General features: G+C 58.1%; 1 protein-coding gene across 2 annotated transcripts; it reads left to right on the plus strand.

The window, feature by feature from the left end:
• The first annotated feature begins 854 nt into the window (after positions 1 to 854).
• LSR (lipolysis stimulated lipoprotein receptor) lies at positions 855 to 14,678 on the plus strand. 2 transcript variants are annotated; one of them, XM_072750900.1, is made up of 10 exons: positions 855 to 1,225; positions 2,411 to 2,755; positions 7,810 to 7,929; positions 9,719 to 9,775; positions 10,332 to 10,478; positions 12,940 to 13,101; positions 13,257 to 13,316; positions 13,420 to 13,551; positions 13,824 to 14,452; positions 14,545 to 14,678. In XM_072750900.1, the coding sequence occupies exons 1-10, from the start codon at positions 1,117 to 1,119 to the stop codon at positions 14,578 to 14,580; spliced, it is 1,797 nt and encodes a 598-aa protein (XP_072607001.1). In that variant the 5' UTR covers positions 855 to 1,116; the 3' UTR covers positions 14,581 to 14,678. The 2 variants fall into 2 exon arrangements, with proteins under 2 accessions (XP_072607001.1, XP_025866107.2); XM_026010322.2 differs by lacking the exon at positions 9,719 to 9,775 and having other exon boundaries at positions 857 to 1,225.
• Positions 14,679 to 15,260: the final 582 nt, after the last annotated feature.

Genomic DNA, 15,260 nt, shown 5'->3' on the forward strand with positions numbered 1-15,260 from the left:
AGAAATGACCTTTCGGTAACATCAGCTGCACCTTTTCCGTCCCCCCGCCCCCGGCTTGCCGTCTCCCTGCGGGTCTCTCCCAGGAAGCGCCCTAGGGTTTCCCAGGAGGCGCTTCCCCCAGCCGCCTTCGGGGGGCAGAAGAGGCGCGCTGAACGCCCCGCTCTTGGGGTGCCTCGACGCGCCCCACCCTGGGTCGCAGGTGGCCCAGTCCCCGGCGATCCTTAAGCCGAAACCCATCCCTGGTTCCGCGCCTCCGCTCGGCCCCTTTAAGAGCCGGAGCGTCCGGAGCCGGGGATGCCCGGGGCTGCACCGCGACTCTGCCACCGGGAGGGGGGCGGGGCGCAAAACTTCCGAAAGAGAATTCCAACTTTTCCCGGGCCCGGTTCCCCTCGAGCGTCCCTAAGACGGCACAGCTTCCAATCCAGAAGTTTCCAAGTGGAAGGCGCAAGGGGCGCCCCGCGCCTCCGCTCCCCGCGCGCGCCGAGCCGCGCCCCTCCCCGCGGGGTGTACCTAGGCGGGACCATCGTCAGCCGGGAGGGGGGTGTGGGCAGAGCGGGAACAGGTGCAGCCAGAGACCCGCCCCCGTCGACAGGTGAATCACCCGGGCGGAGCCTCGGGCCTCGCGAGCTACACCCCGCTCGGCTCCGCCCGGGCAGGACAGGGCGGGCCAGCAGCCCCCGTGTGCAGGCGCCCTCCCGGCGGGCTGGTCACTTGGTTCCGACCCTCGGGGGCCGGGGCGCACCTGGGTCAGCCCACTTCCGGGGAGGGAGGCGGAGGAGCCCCTCCCCGCCGCCCACCCCCGGGCCCAGCCCTGCGCGCTCGCCCCGTGCACCTGGGCCGATCCATTCCCCCGAGTGCGCGGGGGTGGAGAGGCTCGGGGAGCCACCGCGGGTCCGGCAAGTTTCTCCCCGAAAGCTGGAGCCGTGCTCCTCGTCCACGTTATTTCCGCCCTTTAAAGTCCTGGGACGGGGGCAGAGTGGGCTTCGAGTGGGGCCACGGAGCGGAGGCGGGAAGGGGAGGAGACTGCACCCCTGCCCGCCTTGGTGCGCGCCGCGCCCCCGACCCTCTCGGTACCAAGTAGGGGACGCGCGGGCAGGGCGCGCCCAGACGGCCGCGATGGCGCCAGTGGCCCGCGGGCTCCCCGGGGGGGTGGGCCCCCGGCCGGCCTGTCGGGGCTGGGGCGCGGTCGTCTTCGGGTGCCTCTTCCTCAGCACCTTGTGCGCAGGTAGGGAGAGCGGAGGGGCGGCGGGAGGGCACCGTGGAGGGCGATGGATGGAGAGTCCCCACCGCCGAGCGCGCAGGAGGGCTGGGGGAGGGGGCGAGCCGAGGCCGGGATCTGCTGATCCCGAGGGTCTCGGGAAATCTCTGGGCGCCGGAGCGAGAGGAGTTGCTCCTTGGAGCCGGGGAGCGCTCCCCCGCCCTTGCTCGGAGACAGCAGGAAGTGAAACTCCCCGGACCGCGAGCCCTGGAGCGGCAAGGAGAATGGGACTCTTTGTGGTGTAGGGACGGAGGACCCCCCACCCCGCCCGCGATCGCTGGGAAGGGCCAGGATGGGGACTTGGGCGCACCTTAAGGTTTCTAAGTCTTGGGGTAACGGGGAGCGGACGCAGGAGGGCTGGATCCGACGCTTCCTGGAGAGGGAGGTCAAGAAACAGTGCCCAGGCCTGGAGCGGGTGTAGGACTGGGGACTCCAGTCCTAACCAGTGTCCCGAAGTGTCCTCTTAAGGGTCTGGTGGGATGGACGTGTGGACTCGGTGTGAAATCACCTTCTGCTGGCAAGCTTTCAGCTGGATGGGGCGTTTGTTTGGGTGCGGGTGTGGAGGGGACTTTAGCTTTCCCCAAGCACTTTTGTTGTGTTTATATGAATTGGCTTTGGGCAGGGCGAGGTGGGAGGCTGATGGAGACACCATGGGGGCTTTACCTACTCCATGGCAAAATAGTTGAATAGAAAAACTCCACAATCTCCCCCTTCCTCCCAAAACCTCTGCATAACTTGGAACCTTTAGCGGTGGTTTTCTGCAGGAGGGCCTTGAGTGCGGCTTTGTGGTGGTCATGTGCGCTTTCCTGTACAGGCCACAGTGGTGGCCTTTTCCATGAGGGAATGGCTAAGGGAAGAGGGAGCTGGGGTGGTTCAGAGGCCACGCTCTGGAAAGAGGGATGAACAGGATGTTCCAAGAAATCTGGCTGTGCAACCTTGTATTTGCCACGTTAGCCCCATGGGTCTATAAAATGGGCATGATTATCGGAACCTACCGGTCCCAGGGATTAAGAAACAATGTGTGCTAGGCGCTCTGTAAAACCATTATAGTTTTAAATGTCAAACTGGTGACAAGTGGTGTTGCACATTCCTGCTGAATGAAGTACCTCCCTGAGCTCACAGAGGCGCTGCTAACATTCCTCTCGCCCTCAGCCCCTGCCAGCGCCATCCAGGTGACTGTGTCAGACCCCTACCACGTGGTGATCCTATTCCAGCCGGTGACCCTGCCCTGCACCTACCAATTGACCACAACCCCTACGGCACCCATCGTGATCTGGAAGTACAAGTCTTTCTGCCGCGACCGTATCGCCGATGCCTTCTCCCCAGCCAGTGCTGACAACCAGCTGAATGCCCAGCTGGCAGCCGGTAACCCCGGCTACAACCCGTATGTGGAGTGCCAGGACAGCATGCGCACGGTCCGGGTCGTGGCCACCAAGCAGGGCAATGCGGTGACCCTGGGAGACTACTACCAGGGCCGGAGGATCACCATCACAGGAAGTATGTCGGGCGGGGCAGGGGATGGGGCTGGGCTCGCTTGGGTGGTGGTGGTGGTGATGGTGGCGGTGACTCCCTTGTGTCCAACCTGGCGTTCCCACTTCGAAGCTCTTGAGCACCAGTGTCTGAAAGGATTGATGAAGGGGGAGGGATCCCTGCTTCCATCCACCCGTTTGTCCAGCCATCTAGACTTTGTTTAACGACAAAGATTCATCGAGCACCTAACATATACAGGCACCGTTGGAAGCTGGGAATACAGCAGTAAACACATTCATCAAAACCCTTCCCTCCGGGAGCTTGCATTCCGGTGAGGGAGACAAATGAGATGATACAACATATCCTATCAAGTGCTTGGGACATGAAAGGGTAAAGAAGAGAAGCAGGGGGTTTATAATAATACTAGTTCCAGCAACAGTAAGTAACTTGTATGTAAATAACAACTTCTAGAGGCCTCCTAAGTGCCAAGCTCTAATCCAGGTTTACATGGATGAACTCATTTAGACCACACAGTGATTGTGTGATCTGTTGTCATTTTATGCAGGTCCGGAGAGGTAAAGCGACTTGCGCAGGGTTACAAAGCTGGTAACAGGGCTGGGATTCTAAGGGGCTAAGTGAGCCACTTTGGGTCTCCTCTCTAAGCTTGTGACCCCTGTACTTGCCCCAGAGTGGTCAGCAAAGGGCTCACCAAGGAGGTAACTTGAGTGAACTGACAGGGTGAGAGCTTTTAACAGATAAAGCCTATAACTTGCCAGGCACCTTGCACACTTTTCTCCCATACAGTCCTCACAACCACATTTTATACTCCCAGCATCCGGGGCACAGAGAGGTCAAGTGACTGTCTAGGCACATAGCTAGGAAGGAGCTGGAGCTGGAATTGGAACCCAGGCAGCCCTCTGAAGTCTTGCACTTAACCGTAATGCTGCCAGCTAATAGGAAGTGCCTGTTGGGACTAAGTAAGAGGGAGGTGGGGAGTCGTTCACTCATTCTTTTGGTAGTTATCGAGCGTCTCCTATGTCGGTGCTGCTGTTGTGCTGGGGATGTACGTGGTGATCAGGACAGCTGTGGTCCCTGCCCTCAAGGAGATGACATTCTAGTGGGGTGAGACAGGCAGTAAACAGGCAGATAAAGAGCAAGAGGAAAGGAAACCAACTAGGACCATGTGCTAAATGGAATGGCTCAGGTGCCCACCATTAAGATCTTTTGTGAATGTGGTTTTAGAAGGACCAGACCCTAAAGCACCTTGAGGAAGGTGACAGGCTGCAGTGGGCAAGGGATGAAAACACCAACTCACTTAATGGATTTACCCTCTTACCGTCTTACACGAGGATTAGAGTCTTCATCCTGCGCTTGGGGACAGAGGGGTTGAAGGGAGGAGTCTTTGCTGGACTGTGGATGAGAGGCAGGTGTCCAGGGACCCAGCCTTTCAGTCATGTTTGCGGGAGGGGGGACTGGATCTGCTTGCTTTGAATTTTCCTGAGCAACCCAACCTGAAGCATCCTGCTGTTCCAGCGGTGGGAGAGCTTCTTGGGGGTTCAATCCGTACGGGCCCCTCCCCATTACCCAGCACCCTCTCTGGCCTGGACCGGGCACGATGGCCCAGCAGCCCGGTCAGGATAACCCCAAAACCCAGAGTGTCCTTGAAGGCCAGCTGGAATTGTGCCTCCTCTGCTGAGAGTGACCTTCAGGCTCTCCTGGGGTAGACTGTCTGTGTTCCATAGGCCTCATGGGTTTGGGTGTTTCAAGCTGCCTTGACGTGCTCGGGTGTTTGATACAGGCCATAATTTGTAAATACCCATTGTGTGCGCGTCCTCTCAGGAAACCCGGGAGCCGTAGGAGCTTCCTCCACTCCAGCTTTGAGGATGGAGAAAAGTGGACCTCCTTTTGGTGCTCCTGGGGGCACCAGCTGTCCGGGTTTTAACCGAAAGTTGTCCCAGATAAACTAACGCTGTGCACCCTCGGTGTCCATCAGCCCAGGGTGGCTCTTGCTACCCCTGCATTCCTCCCCGCTTTGGGTGACCTGGGGCCCCAGGATAGGAGTCTTGTTTCTACCTCATCAGGCTGCCTGGGGCTCCCTTCCCACCCATTAGTGCTAAAAAGAGCCCATGGGACCCCTGAGATGAGGGCTGCCTCTGCTTTCTACATATAAGGAACCCAGGAATTTGGAGAAGGCCCCACTTCTGTCCTCAGCTGAAGACCCAGCATCTCCTGGCACCTAAAACAATGAAGCCAGTGCCCAGCCCAAGTGATGTCAGGACCAGACATAGACCGGGAACAGGGTGCGCCTTGCAGGAAGGGGGTGGGCCTAGGCCTTAGAATTGATCAAAAGAAGCTGGAAGGCCATATTTTTTGTGGGCTTTGAAAACATTATGTGGGCCAAACAAAACACACTGAGGCTGGGATCCGGCCCAATGGAGCCCAGATTTCAACTCCCGGCCTATGAACTTTGGCAGTAGCACGGGATTCCCATCCACCTCCTCAGCATTGGGTAGGGAACCTGCCCCTGAGCTCTGATTTTGGAGAGATGTGGTTAGAGTCTGATTTAAGGACATAGGTGGAAAAATTGAAAACTGATGGGCCGACAGGGTGTTATGGTGAATCAGGAAGATTTAGGAGCACGTAGTTGGGCATTTTGTGAGGTTTCAGTGAGCAAATACGTGGAAAGGGACCCAGTGCAGACAGAGCTCGATAATTGGTGGCTAGACATGTGACCGTGGAGTGTCCTCCACCCCTTCACGACTACTCGGAAGGTCACCTTACCTGAAGGGCTTCCCTGGTCACCTTTTAAATTTGCACAACTCCCACCTCCACTCTGGCACTTTCTGTCTGCTTTTCCTGACCAGTTTTCTCCATACCGCTTATCACCATCTGATGTGACCTATTTACATTTGTTTGTTTGTCTTTCTCTCCCAGTTAGGATCTAAGCTCGTAAGCACAGGGAGTCCTATCTCCTGTCTGTGGCAGGGGTTCTCAAATGTGTTGGTTGTCGGACCTCTAAGCTTTTTCTTTTTCACTCTTAAATTCTTCAAAGAACTTTGTTTTTATATCTAGCACACTGAGGGAAGTTTGAAAAATATTTAACATGACAGTAACCAAACTCATTATAGGTTAATATACATAACATGCTTTTTATGAAGAAATAACCGTATTTTCCAAAACACAGCAAAAAACGGTAATGAAGAGTCTGGTGTTGCTTTAGCTTTATATTTTTGCACGCCTCCTTTAAGTCTGCTTGAATAGTAGAAGAGGCGGGTTTCTCAAAGCTGCTTCTACATTCAGTTTATTGTGACAGCACAACCCTGGAGCCTCTGAAAAACTTCACCGCATACTCATGAGCGATTAGGTGAAAAAGGCACATAACATCTTAGTATTATTATGATAATAACCTTGACCTCAAGGATGCCCTGAAAAGATTCTGGGGGGACCTCAAGGTCCACAGATCAGACTTTGAGAACTGCTGTTCTCTAGGATAGCGGGTGCCTCAGATACTGCCAGGAACATAGGGTGCATTTGGTAATTATGTATTGAATATTGAATGAGTGTATCAAGTGCCTGTTTGAGTTTAGCCATGTGTCCGGAATACTGGAATGGACAATAAGAGCTAAGGAAGGGGGGCATGAAGAGGGAAGGGGTTCATTTCCAGGTCCTGGCCGAGGCCTCGTGTCAAGCATTGGGGGCCCAGCAGTGGCCAGGACACGCCGGATTATGCTTGCATGGAGCCTGCATTCTCCTGGGTGTGGGGTTATGGAGGGTCAGCCCCTAAGCTGGCTGATGACAGTTGAGCAGTCAGGGCAGGCGGGGGGTACGCTTGCAGGATGGAACGAGCCCTGTGAGCATCTGGGAAGCCAGTGCCGGCCAGAGGGAGTAGCACGAGCCCTGGAAGTACAGGCCCAAAACATCAATAGGAGGGTTTTTCTTTCTTTCTCTCTCTCTCTCTCTTTTTTTTTTTTCCAGAGAGGGTGGGTGTGGGAGAGGGGCAGAGGGAGAGAGAATCCCAAGCAGAATCCCTGATGAGCCTGGAGCCCGAGGCAGGGAGACAGGGCTCCCTCCATCTCATGACCCTGAGATCACAACCGGAGCTGAAATCAGGAGTCAGATGCTTGACTGACGAAGCCAGCCAGGCACCTCGGGAGGGTTTTTCTATAGACGTGAGGTCTTTTGAAGAAGGAAGAAGGCTCCAGTTCTTTCATTCCCTCAGCAACGGACTGGGGTGCACACGGTTACTATCCCCCCGAGTCGGCCTGGAGAAGGGCAGGGGGTGCGTGGGGCGAGGAGGTGGGCAGGTCGGCAGGAGCCAGGGAGCAAGAGCGGCTGGGGAGCTCTGGGGGTGCTCCTCTCTGCCCATTCACATCTGCGGTCCTCCACCCACCTGACCCACGTGAGTGAATGACTGAAGGGCTTTAACTAATTAGGGCCTGAGGAGTAGAGAGCAAACCGGATGTGCTGAAAGACTTTCATTACTGCCATAATTGACAGGCTCCTTGCCAGCCTGAGCGTCCCAAGCGCCGGGCCTGACCTGGAATGTGGGGCCCACGACTCCAGAACTGGGGGCGGCCCTCAACTCTCTATCACAGCCACTCTTTCTCACGCCTGGGCGGCACCTGATCTTTGGAATGTGGCCTACTTATCTCTGCCTCGCCCCCCCAGGCCCCTTGCCCCTGGGTCAGCACCAGGTTCTGGGGTGGTTCGAGTCCGGGGAGTTACCCTAGCCGTGAGAAGAGGTAAGAGGATGGCCGTAACTGCAGCCCAGGCTCTGGACTCGGACCATCCAGCTCCACCACTGATGACTCGGACGGGGCAGATTAGGTAACCTTGCCAGACCTCGTTTCTCACCTATAGAACAGGACAGGTAACAGGACCCACCTCACAGACTTGTTGAAATACCCTGTGCCAACTAAGTGTTTACAGCAGAGCCTAAAACGTAGCACACCCTTGGTACAAATTCTGTAATGTTCCCCGGGCCGTCGGCAGCCCCGCTCTCGTGCCCCGTTCCTTCCTGCTGTGCTCGTGGGGCGGCTCCGATCCTCTCCCGAGGTGTCCTCACCCCTCTCCTGTTGCAGATGCCGACCTGACCTTTGACCAGACCGGTTGGGGGGACAGTGGCGTGTATTACTGCTCCGTGGTCTCGGCCCAGGACCTCCAGGGGAACAACGAGGCCTACGCAGAGCTCATCGTCCTGGGTGAGTGGGTTGGGCCCTGAGGGCCTGGGAAGGGGTCGGGAACTGGGACCAGGGCCCCTTCTTCAGCCACTTCTGTGTGTCTGCCCTCTGCCCTTCCGCTCGCTCTCTGGACTCTGTCGCCTGCTTTGCTCTCCGCTCATGGCACCGCCAGTCACGGGGGCTTCTCTGTGCCCTGCACCCCAGGCAAGGACCCCTCCCCCCCCATTTCAGATAAGCCAGAGCCAAATTGAGAGTGGAGAGAATTGGGGACCCTACCTCATCCCGGTCTCTTTTTTTTTAATCCCCTCATTTTTAGAGTTAATTGGCAGTGAGGGGGGCAGATGGTTTGTCTAACTGGGGGGGTGGGGGTTGGACCCACCTGCCACATCCCCAGGGCCACCCAAAGCTCAGGATGAGGCCGCCTCCACATGCTCAAGGGCAGGGTGGGGTACCCACCAGCAGCCCCCCGCTGGCCCTGATGCCCCCCTGCCTCGAGGGGATGCCACCATTAGCCGGATGCTCTGTTGCAGCCAACACCTATGGCCTTGGGAGGCGTGTGCTGTGTGTGTGGTGCTGCGGGGCTGTACGTTGCCATCATCGCACGCATGATGCAAGGAAACGCATGTGTGAATGAGCACACATGACGGGGGGCATGCTCCAGGGCGCTCGGATCACGACAGACCTCACATTGGGTGACCGCGCACGCAGCAGTGACCCGGAGAACTCCGTGTGTCCTTTGCTAGAACGCACAGTCTAGCATTTCTCAAAACGTAGCGTCAGGACCTGCTCTACTTTTTAAAGAACCCTTGAGGATCTCAAAAGAGTTTCCGTCTGAGTTTTTGTGGGTGACGTCTATGGTTGCCTGACGCTAGTTACAAACTGAAAGCAGGAAATTGTTAAAGTGCGAGGCCCGTGAGCGCACGGTCCATTATCATCCGAGCGATGAGGTCATCATCACACCACGAAGCCTCTGGAACACCTGAGGGAGAAGGCGTGTGAGAAAGGCAGGAACGGCTTGGTGTTCTCTGCAAGCAGTCTTGGCCTCACAGACGGGACCCCACTGTGGGTCTGCATGCTAGAACCTTCTCGTGAGGGCAGGTGGCAGCGAGTGCGCGAGCCCTGTTGATGCAGAGCGGGGTGTGTGGGTGCCCCGGCGGTAGGACTCTCGTGGGGCACAGAGCAGCTGGTGGCCCTCGAGGAGGCACCGGCTGGGCCATGGATGGGGTCTGTACAGGGGACAGAATGCGTGAAATGGGCTGGGACGCAGGGTCCTACTATGATTTTTACGGGCCGGTGGCACTTCCGCCCTCACGGGCATATGGTTTATGATTGCGTTGCTGTAAAGACAATTATTATATAGTTCAGTATTATTCTTTTTTCCTTCTGATTTTAAAATAAAATTAAAACATTTTCATGGGCTCTAGGGCACCGTGCCTACCCTGCCTGATGGAATAGGACTGTCCCTGTCACAGGAGATGGAGCCCTTTGGGGTGATAGGACCCATGTATGTGGAAAAGATGGGTGCCTACTCTTGAGGTTGAACCTTCAGAACCCGTTGGGTATGTTCTGGAACCCTCTGGGGCAACAGAATTTCCCATGGGATGAGAGAGTGGGTAAATTATGTGGAAGCCTTCTGGAAAATAGCATCCATGGGGGCGGTGGGCAGGAACCATGTGCTTCCCCTCCTCGGCCACCAGCCCCTCTGCTTCAGGACACACCTTCACCCTGATGAGCCTGAACTTGGCTTCGGGGTAGGGGCGGGCTGGGCTGGCTCTTGCCAGCATAATCTGTCTCTCTTTTGTCCCTCCAGGCAGGACCTCGGGGGTGGCCGAGCTCTTACCTGGTTTTCAGGCGGGGCCCATGGAAGGTACGGGGTGGAGTCCCCCCCAGACCCCCAGTTTACCGCTCCTAAGTATTCTCCACCACCCAAACATTGCTCCCTGTGGACCCCCACTAACCTTACCTGACTCCAGCTCTGTGGCATCTAGTGACCTGGCCCTGGGATTTGGGGGGGGGGGGGGGCTGGGCTGGCTGCGGAGGGGCCTGGGGTGTAGGCAGGGGGCTCCTGTTGACTGGTGCCTGCAGTGCTCTTCTAGAGAGTGGGATCTGGGCAGCTGGCTCTCTGTCCCTCCTCTGAAGCTACATCCTATTCTCGCTCCAGCCAGGTCACCTCTCGTTTTCGGCTTTGCCAGATGAGCCCAGTGCAGGTTCCCTAAATTCAGGACTGGCCTGGGTCGGAGGGGGTGGGCGTCCCTCGGCTGCTGTGCCCCCCGCATCGGGCTGGAGAATCCAGCAGGCATCGCAGCTTCCCCAGTAGGCATCACCCCCCTCGGCCCCGACTCTGCATTGCCCCACTGTGCCTGTGTCCCTCTTCCCCTCTTCCCTCCTCAGCCTCCTGCTCATGGCCTGTTCTCTCTCTGCAGACTGGCTATTTGTGGTCGTGGTCTGCCTGGCTGTTTTCCTCGTCTTCCTCCTCCTGGGCATCTGCTGGTGTCAATGCTGCCCTCACACCTGCTGCTGCTATGTCAGGTGCCCCTGCTGCCCGGAGAAGTGCTGCTGCCCCGAGGCCCGTAAGTGCCCCTCATATGCCCACCCCCGCAGGCCTCCCCCTGGGTTCAGGGGGTGGAGGGAGCCATCTGCTTGCTTCCCAGGACAGTGCCATCGGTCCGGAGGGTGTGAGGTGAGCAATTTGGGAGAAGGCGGGCCAAGGAGCATCTGCTGTTTTAGATGATCATTTACATACTTCAACTTTTCATTTATCTTAAATTTTCACTCATTTTCAGTTGTTTGTTTTGAAAGCATAATTTATCCACATGGGAAAAAAATTCAGATAGTCCAAAACATCATTCACTGGAAAATACAGCTTTTTTTTTTTCCTTGTTCAACGATTTTATTAATTTGAGAGAGAAAGAGAAAGAGGAAGCACCAGCAGGGGGCGAGATGTGCAGAGGGAAAGGGAGAAGCAGGTTCCCCGCTGAACAGGAACCCTCCCCCACCCCCCCCCACCCCCACCCAACGGCATGGGGGGGCACTATCCAGGACCCCGGGATCATGACCTGAGCCAAAGGCAGATGCTTAACCGACTGAGTCACCCAGGTCCCCCAGTAAAGCTCCCTTTAAAAATAACATTTTAAATGAAAAAGGTAAGAAACCAAAGGGGATTTACAGCACTGATATAATGTACACAATTACAAAAACCCCATGCACACAGGCACTCTGGGTGTTACACAGATTCTATGCTTAAGGACATCTCTAGCGCATCACAGTAGGTCTCTGGGGCACTGGGGACAGACGTGGGACCAGAGATGAAGGGGGAGGGAGCAAACCCAATAGGGAAGTGGGAAGAGAGGAAGCAAGTGAGTCTCCCTCTTGCCACACCGCCCCATTTCTCCTCTGGGGGATGGCAACTCTCAGTGAGGTCGTTGTGGCTCAGGCAGGTGGAGGTGTGAGGCCTGGCTGGCTGGGTTACCTGCTTGGAAGCCTGATGAGTGGCCTCCCCACTGTCTGGCACCTGGCACGGGGCTCAGCCTACATGAAATGTTCCTCACCCGCTAGCTGCCAGACGTGTTGCTGTCAGCACGGTGGTGACCGAGGGCCAGGAAGCAAATCTCAGGCCTGCCACAGCCACTGGGTGACCTCAGATGCCACTCACTCGCTCCCTGAGACGGTCTCCTTTGCAAGGTTCCCATGAGGCGTGAGCATCCAGGGAAGACTGTGTGGGCGCCCTGCACAGAGCTGCCGCTCGGTCCACACTGGCTAATTTTATGACTGTGAACTCAGCACTGGGTAACCTGGTTCCTCAAAGTTGCTGCTCTCTGGAGGCTCTGCTGGCCGTCCTGTTTCTCTTGTCATTTTTAGCTGAGGGCTTCCTGCTCAGGCGGTGGCTGTTAGTCCCCATCACAGGTGAGGAGGGACACCCCCAGCTCTCGGGGCCGCAACCAAGTTTGTAGTTACCCCACTCACGAAGGTCAGGGCCAGGATGGCAAATGTCTGTCCCAAGGCCACGTTCCTTCATCCTGAGACCCTGATACCTCCAACGGGGGAGTCGTTAACTCACTGCAGAGACCCTGTTCCTTTTGCTGGGGCCACAACCCTGCCGAGCCTGCCAGGAACAGCAACTCCCGCGGCTGGTTATGAAGTGCCAGGTCCCCTGAGCTACTGAGGGGCTTCTCCTGGGGCTGCTGAGCGCTGAGCCTTCTGCTTCCAAACTGAATCCGAGGAGGGGGCTTCCTGAGTCCCCCACTGCCCTGTCAGCTTCCCAGGGACTCTGACACCAGAGCAGCCGCCTGAACCCTGCCTCTTGCCTGGGGAGGAAGGCAGCAAGGAGGATTTGCCCTTGAGCTATCCGGCCTTGAACCAGGCCAGGGTGGGAGCGGGTGTGGCCCTCGGGCTGGAAACACTAGAGGTACTTTGCAGAGGTACTTTGCTGCTTGGCCGAGCCAAGTGAACTCTGAGGCTCCCACGCTTCTGCCTCAGAATGATTCCCATTGCGTCTGGGCCTGGAGAACCCAGCAGCCATAAGGGAGTGGGCTTGGGATTCCCCACAGATGATGCATTTTCTGGAATGGTGGCTTACCTGCCAAAGGGAACACTTGAATCCGGCTAGTGGGTCCAGCACATGGGCTTTATCTAAAGGGGCATCTTTGCCCCCCAACTGCTCTGTAAGAACCCAGGCCTGGGGTGGCCCCATCTCCTGATAAGGTGGCTACAGAGCTGGGGTTGTATGTAAAACCTCATCCAATGTTGGCAAACCATCATACACAGTCAAACATATTAGCTAGCCAGATTGGAGCTGTGGCTGCCAGCGTGCACCCCCTGCCCCAAAACCTGTGTGAGGAAGCACAGGAGGTGTGGGTTCAGTGAAGCTGATGTCCTGAATCTCGGGAACTCTGTGGAAACCAGTCTAAGCGTCCGGGGAAGCCCCACACCTGGGGGTTGGAAAGAAGGCCCGGGCACGGGTCCCTCCAGACCCTCTAACACAGCAGAGGGCAGCATGGCTCCCTGCCTTCTCATAACGTGTGTCCTCTCCAGTGTATGCAGCTGGCAAAGCTGCCACTTCAGGCGTCCCAAGCATATACGCCCCCAGCACCTACGCTCACCTCTCCCCTGCCAAGACCCCGCCCCCACCAGCCATGATTCCCATGGGGCCTCTCTACAATGGGTACCCTGGAGACTTCGACAGGAATAGCTCAGGTGAGGCCTGGTGGAACCAGGAGTGGCTGGGGCAGGGGTAGGCTGGGCATTTGGGTACTAAGGGGTCTGGGGCTGAAGGAAGGGGACTGGGGGCTGGGTATGGAGAGCTTTGTTTCGGGGGCACAGCCACTCACGGTTCGGTCAATCTCCCTCAGTTGGCGGCCACAGCTCCCAGGTACCCCTGCTTCGTGACACAGACAGCAGCGTGACCTCTGGTGAGAACCAGTTGTTAACAAGGTTGGACGAGTCTTTACGGGAGGGGGCTGGGTCAGCAGCTGTTCTCCTACACTGATCACCTCCTCCAACTCCTGTCCTTAGAAGTCCGCAGTGGCTACAGGATTCAGGCCAGCCAGCAGGATGACTCCATGCGGGTCCTATACTACATGGAGAAAGAGCTGGCCAACTTTGATCCCTCCCGACCTGGCGCCCCCAATGGCCGTGTAGAGCGGGGTGAGTGTGAGCCTTGCAGTTGGAGGGGTTCCTGAGTGGGGAGAGAGGAGCACGTCTCCCTGACACCTGCCCCACGTACACTTGCTGCAAATCCTGGACATAGAACCTCCTTCCCTACCACAGCCACAGTGAGAGGTGTACAGCACCCTGCATGTCAGCACTTTAAAAATGTGAAGTCTAGGGCCCCCTTGAAAGCGTATGACCAAGTGGGTGACAGTGCTGGGCCTTGGCGTTCCTGACCTCGCAGTCAGTGACACCCCCCTTCCCTACAGCTATGAGTGAAGTCACCTCCCTCCATGAGGACGACTGGAGATCCCGGCCGTCCCGAGGTCCTGCCCTTACCCCAATCCGGGACGAGGAATGGGACCACCACTCCCCCCGGAATCCCAGACGGTGGGAGCAAGAGCCCCCCACAGAGCGGCCAGGGAGTGGCTGGGGGGCCGCGCGGCCCCGGGCCCGATCTGTGGATGCTCTGGATGACCTCACCCGGCCGAGCTCTGCTGAATCGGGGAGGCGGTCTCCCCCAAGTCGGGGGAGGAGAGGTCAAGCCTACGGTCGTCCCAGAAGCCGAAGCCGAGATGACCTCTACGATCAAGATGGCCCAAGGGAGTTTCCACACCCCCAGGATCCCCACTACGATGACTTCAGGCCTAGAGACCGCCCTCATGCTGACCCTAGGTCCCGCAACCACCGCTCCCGGGACTCTCGGGAGGATGGCTCCAGGTCTGGGGACCCCCAGTACGATGGGCGGCTACTGGAAGAGGCTTTGAGGAAAAAGGGGCCAGCCGAGAGGAGGAGAGCTTACAGGGAGGAAGAGGAGGAGGAGGCCTACTACCCCCCAGCGCCCCCCCCTTACTCGGAGACGGACTCCCAGGCCTCACGGGAGCGGAGGCTTAAGAAGGTGAGTGCCCCCTCCTTCCCCGCCCTACGAAGACCCTTCCTGGACCCCGTCCAGTCGGCCCCGCTCACACCCCTCTTCTTCCTCCCTCGCAGAACTTGGCCCTGAGTCGGGAGAGTTTAATCGTCTGATCTCACGTTTTGTATGTACCTTTTGTACTTTTTTTTTTTAATTTGAGGAACTATTGATGATCTTGCCCTCCTAAGTCTAATAAAACTTATGATCACAAGGCCTGTGTCCAGCGGGACGTGTTTCTTCTGCCGCGCGAGGTGGGGAGCCCGGGCAGCTGCTGCGTGTGCGGGTGCGTGTGCGTGTGCGCGCCCGCGAGTGTGCAGGAGCCCGCGGACGCGTGTGCAGCCCCCTCCCGGGACGACTCCCGCCGCGGGCCGCCGGCCGCCCGGCTCTGCCTTCCTCCCCGGGCCGGGAGTACGTGCCCCGCGCCGACTCCGCCCCGCCCTGCGTGCGCGCCCCGGCCCCGCCCAGGCGTGCGCATGCGCCCCGGCCTCCGCCTTCGCGCACCTCCGACCGGCCGCCGGGAGCGCGCGTGCGCGCTCCTCTCCCCTTCAACCCCGTTCACCTCCCCCAAGTCCGACCTACTTTACTGTTTCCGAGCCCCGCGGCCTGCCTCGGCCCCGGCGGCCGCAGCCCCTCCTCCGGGTCCCCCGGCGTTCCATCCGGGCCCGCGTTCCCCTCGGGCGGCCCGCCGGCGCGTGCAGGGCGGCCGCGGAGGCGCCGGCGGCGACCTCGCGCCCCGCCGAGACCCGGGCCCGCGCGCGCCCGCCCGCCATCCGAGACACAGCGCGCGCGCTCC

The sequence above is a fragment of the Vulpes vulpes genome, chromosome 1 (assembly GCF_048418805.1).
Source record: "Vulpes vulpes isolate BD-2025 chromosome 1, VulVul3, whole genome shotgun sequence".
NCBI lineage: Eukaryota > Metazoa > Chordata > Mammalia > Carnivora > Canidae > Vulpes > Vulpes vulpes.

What these genes read in the sequence shown, in the direction of transcription:
- LSR (XM_072750900.1), top strand. Translation starts at nt 1,117, where the DNA reads ATGGCGCCAGTGGCCCGCGGGCTCCCCGGGGGGGTGGGCCCCCGGCCG. An exon ending in GTGCTGCTGCCCCGAGGCCC is followed by an intron (nt 10,479 to 12,939) that starts GTAAGTGCCCCT and finishes TGTCCTCTCCAG; the next exon opens with TGTATGCAGCTGGCAAAGCT. An exon ending in CAATGGCCGTGTAGAGCGGG is followed by an intron (nt 13,552 to 13,823) that starts GTGAGTGTGAGC and finishes CCTTCCCTACAG; the next exon opens with CTATGAGTGAAGTCACCTCC.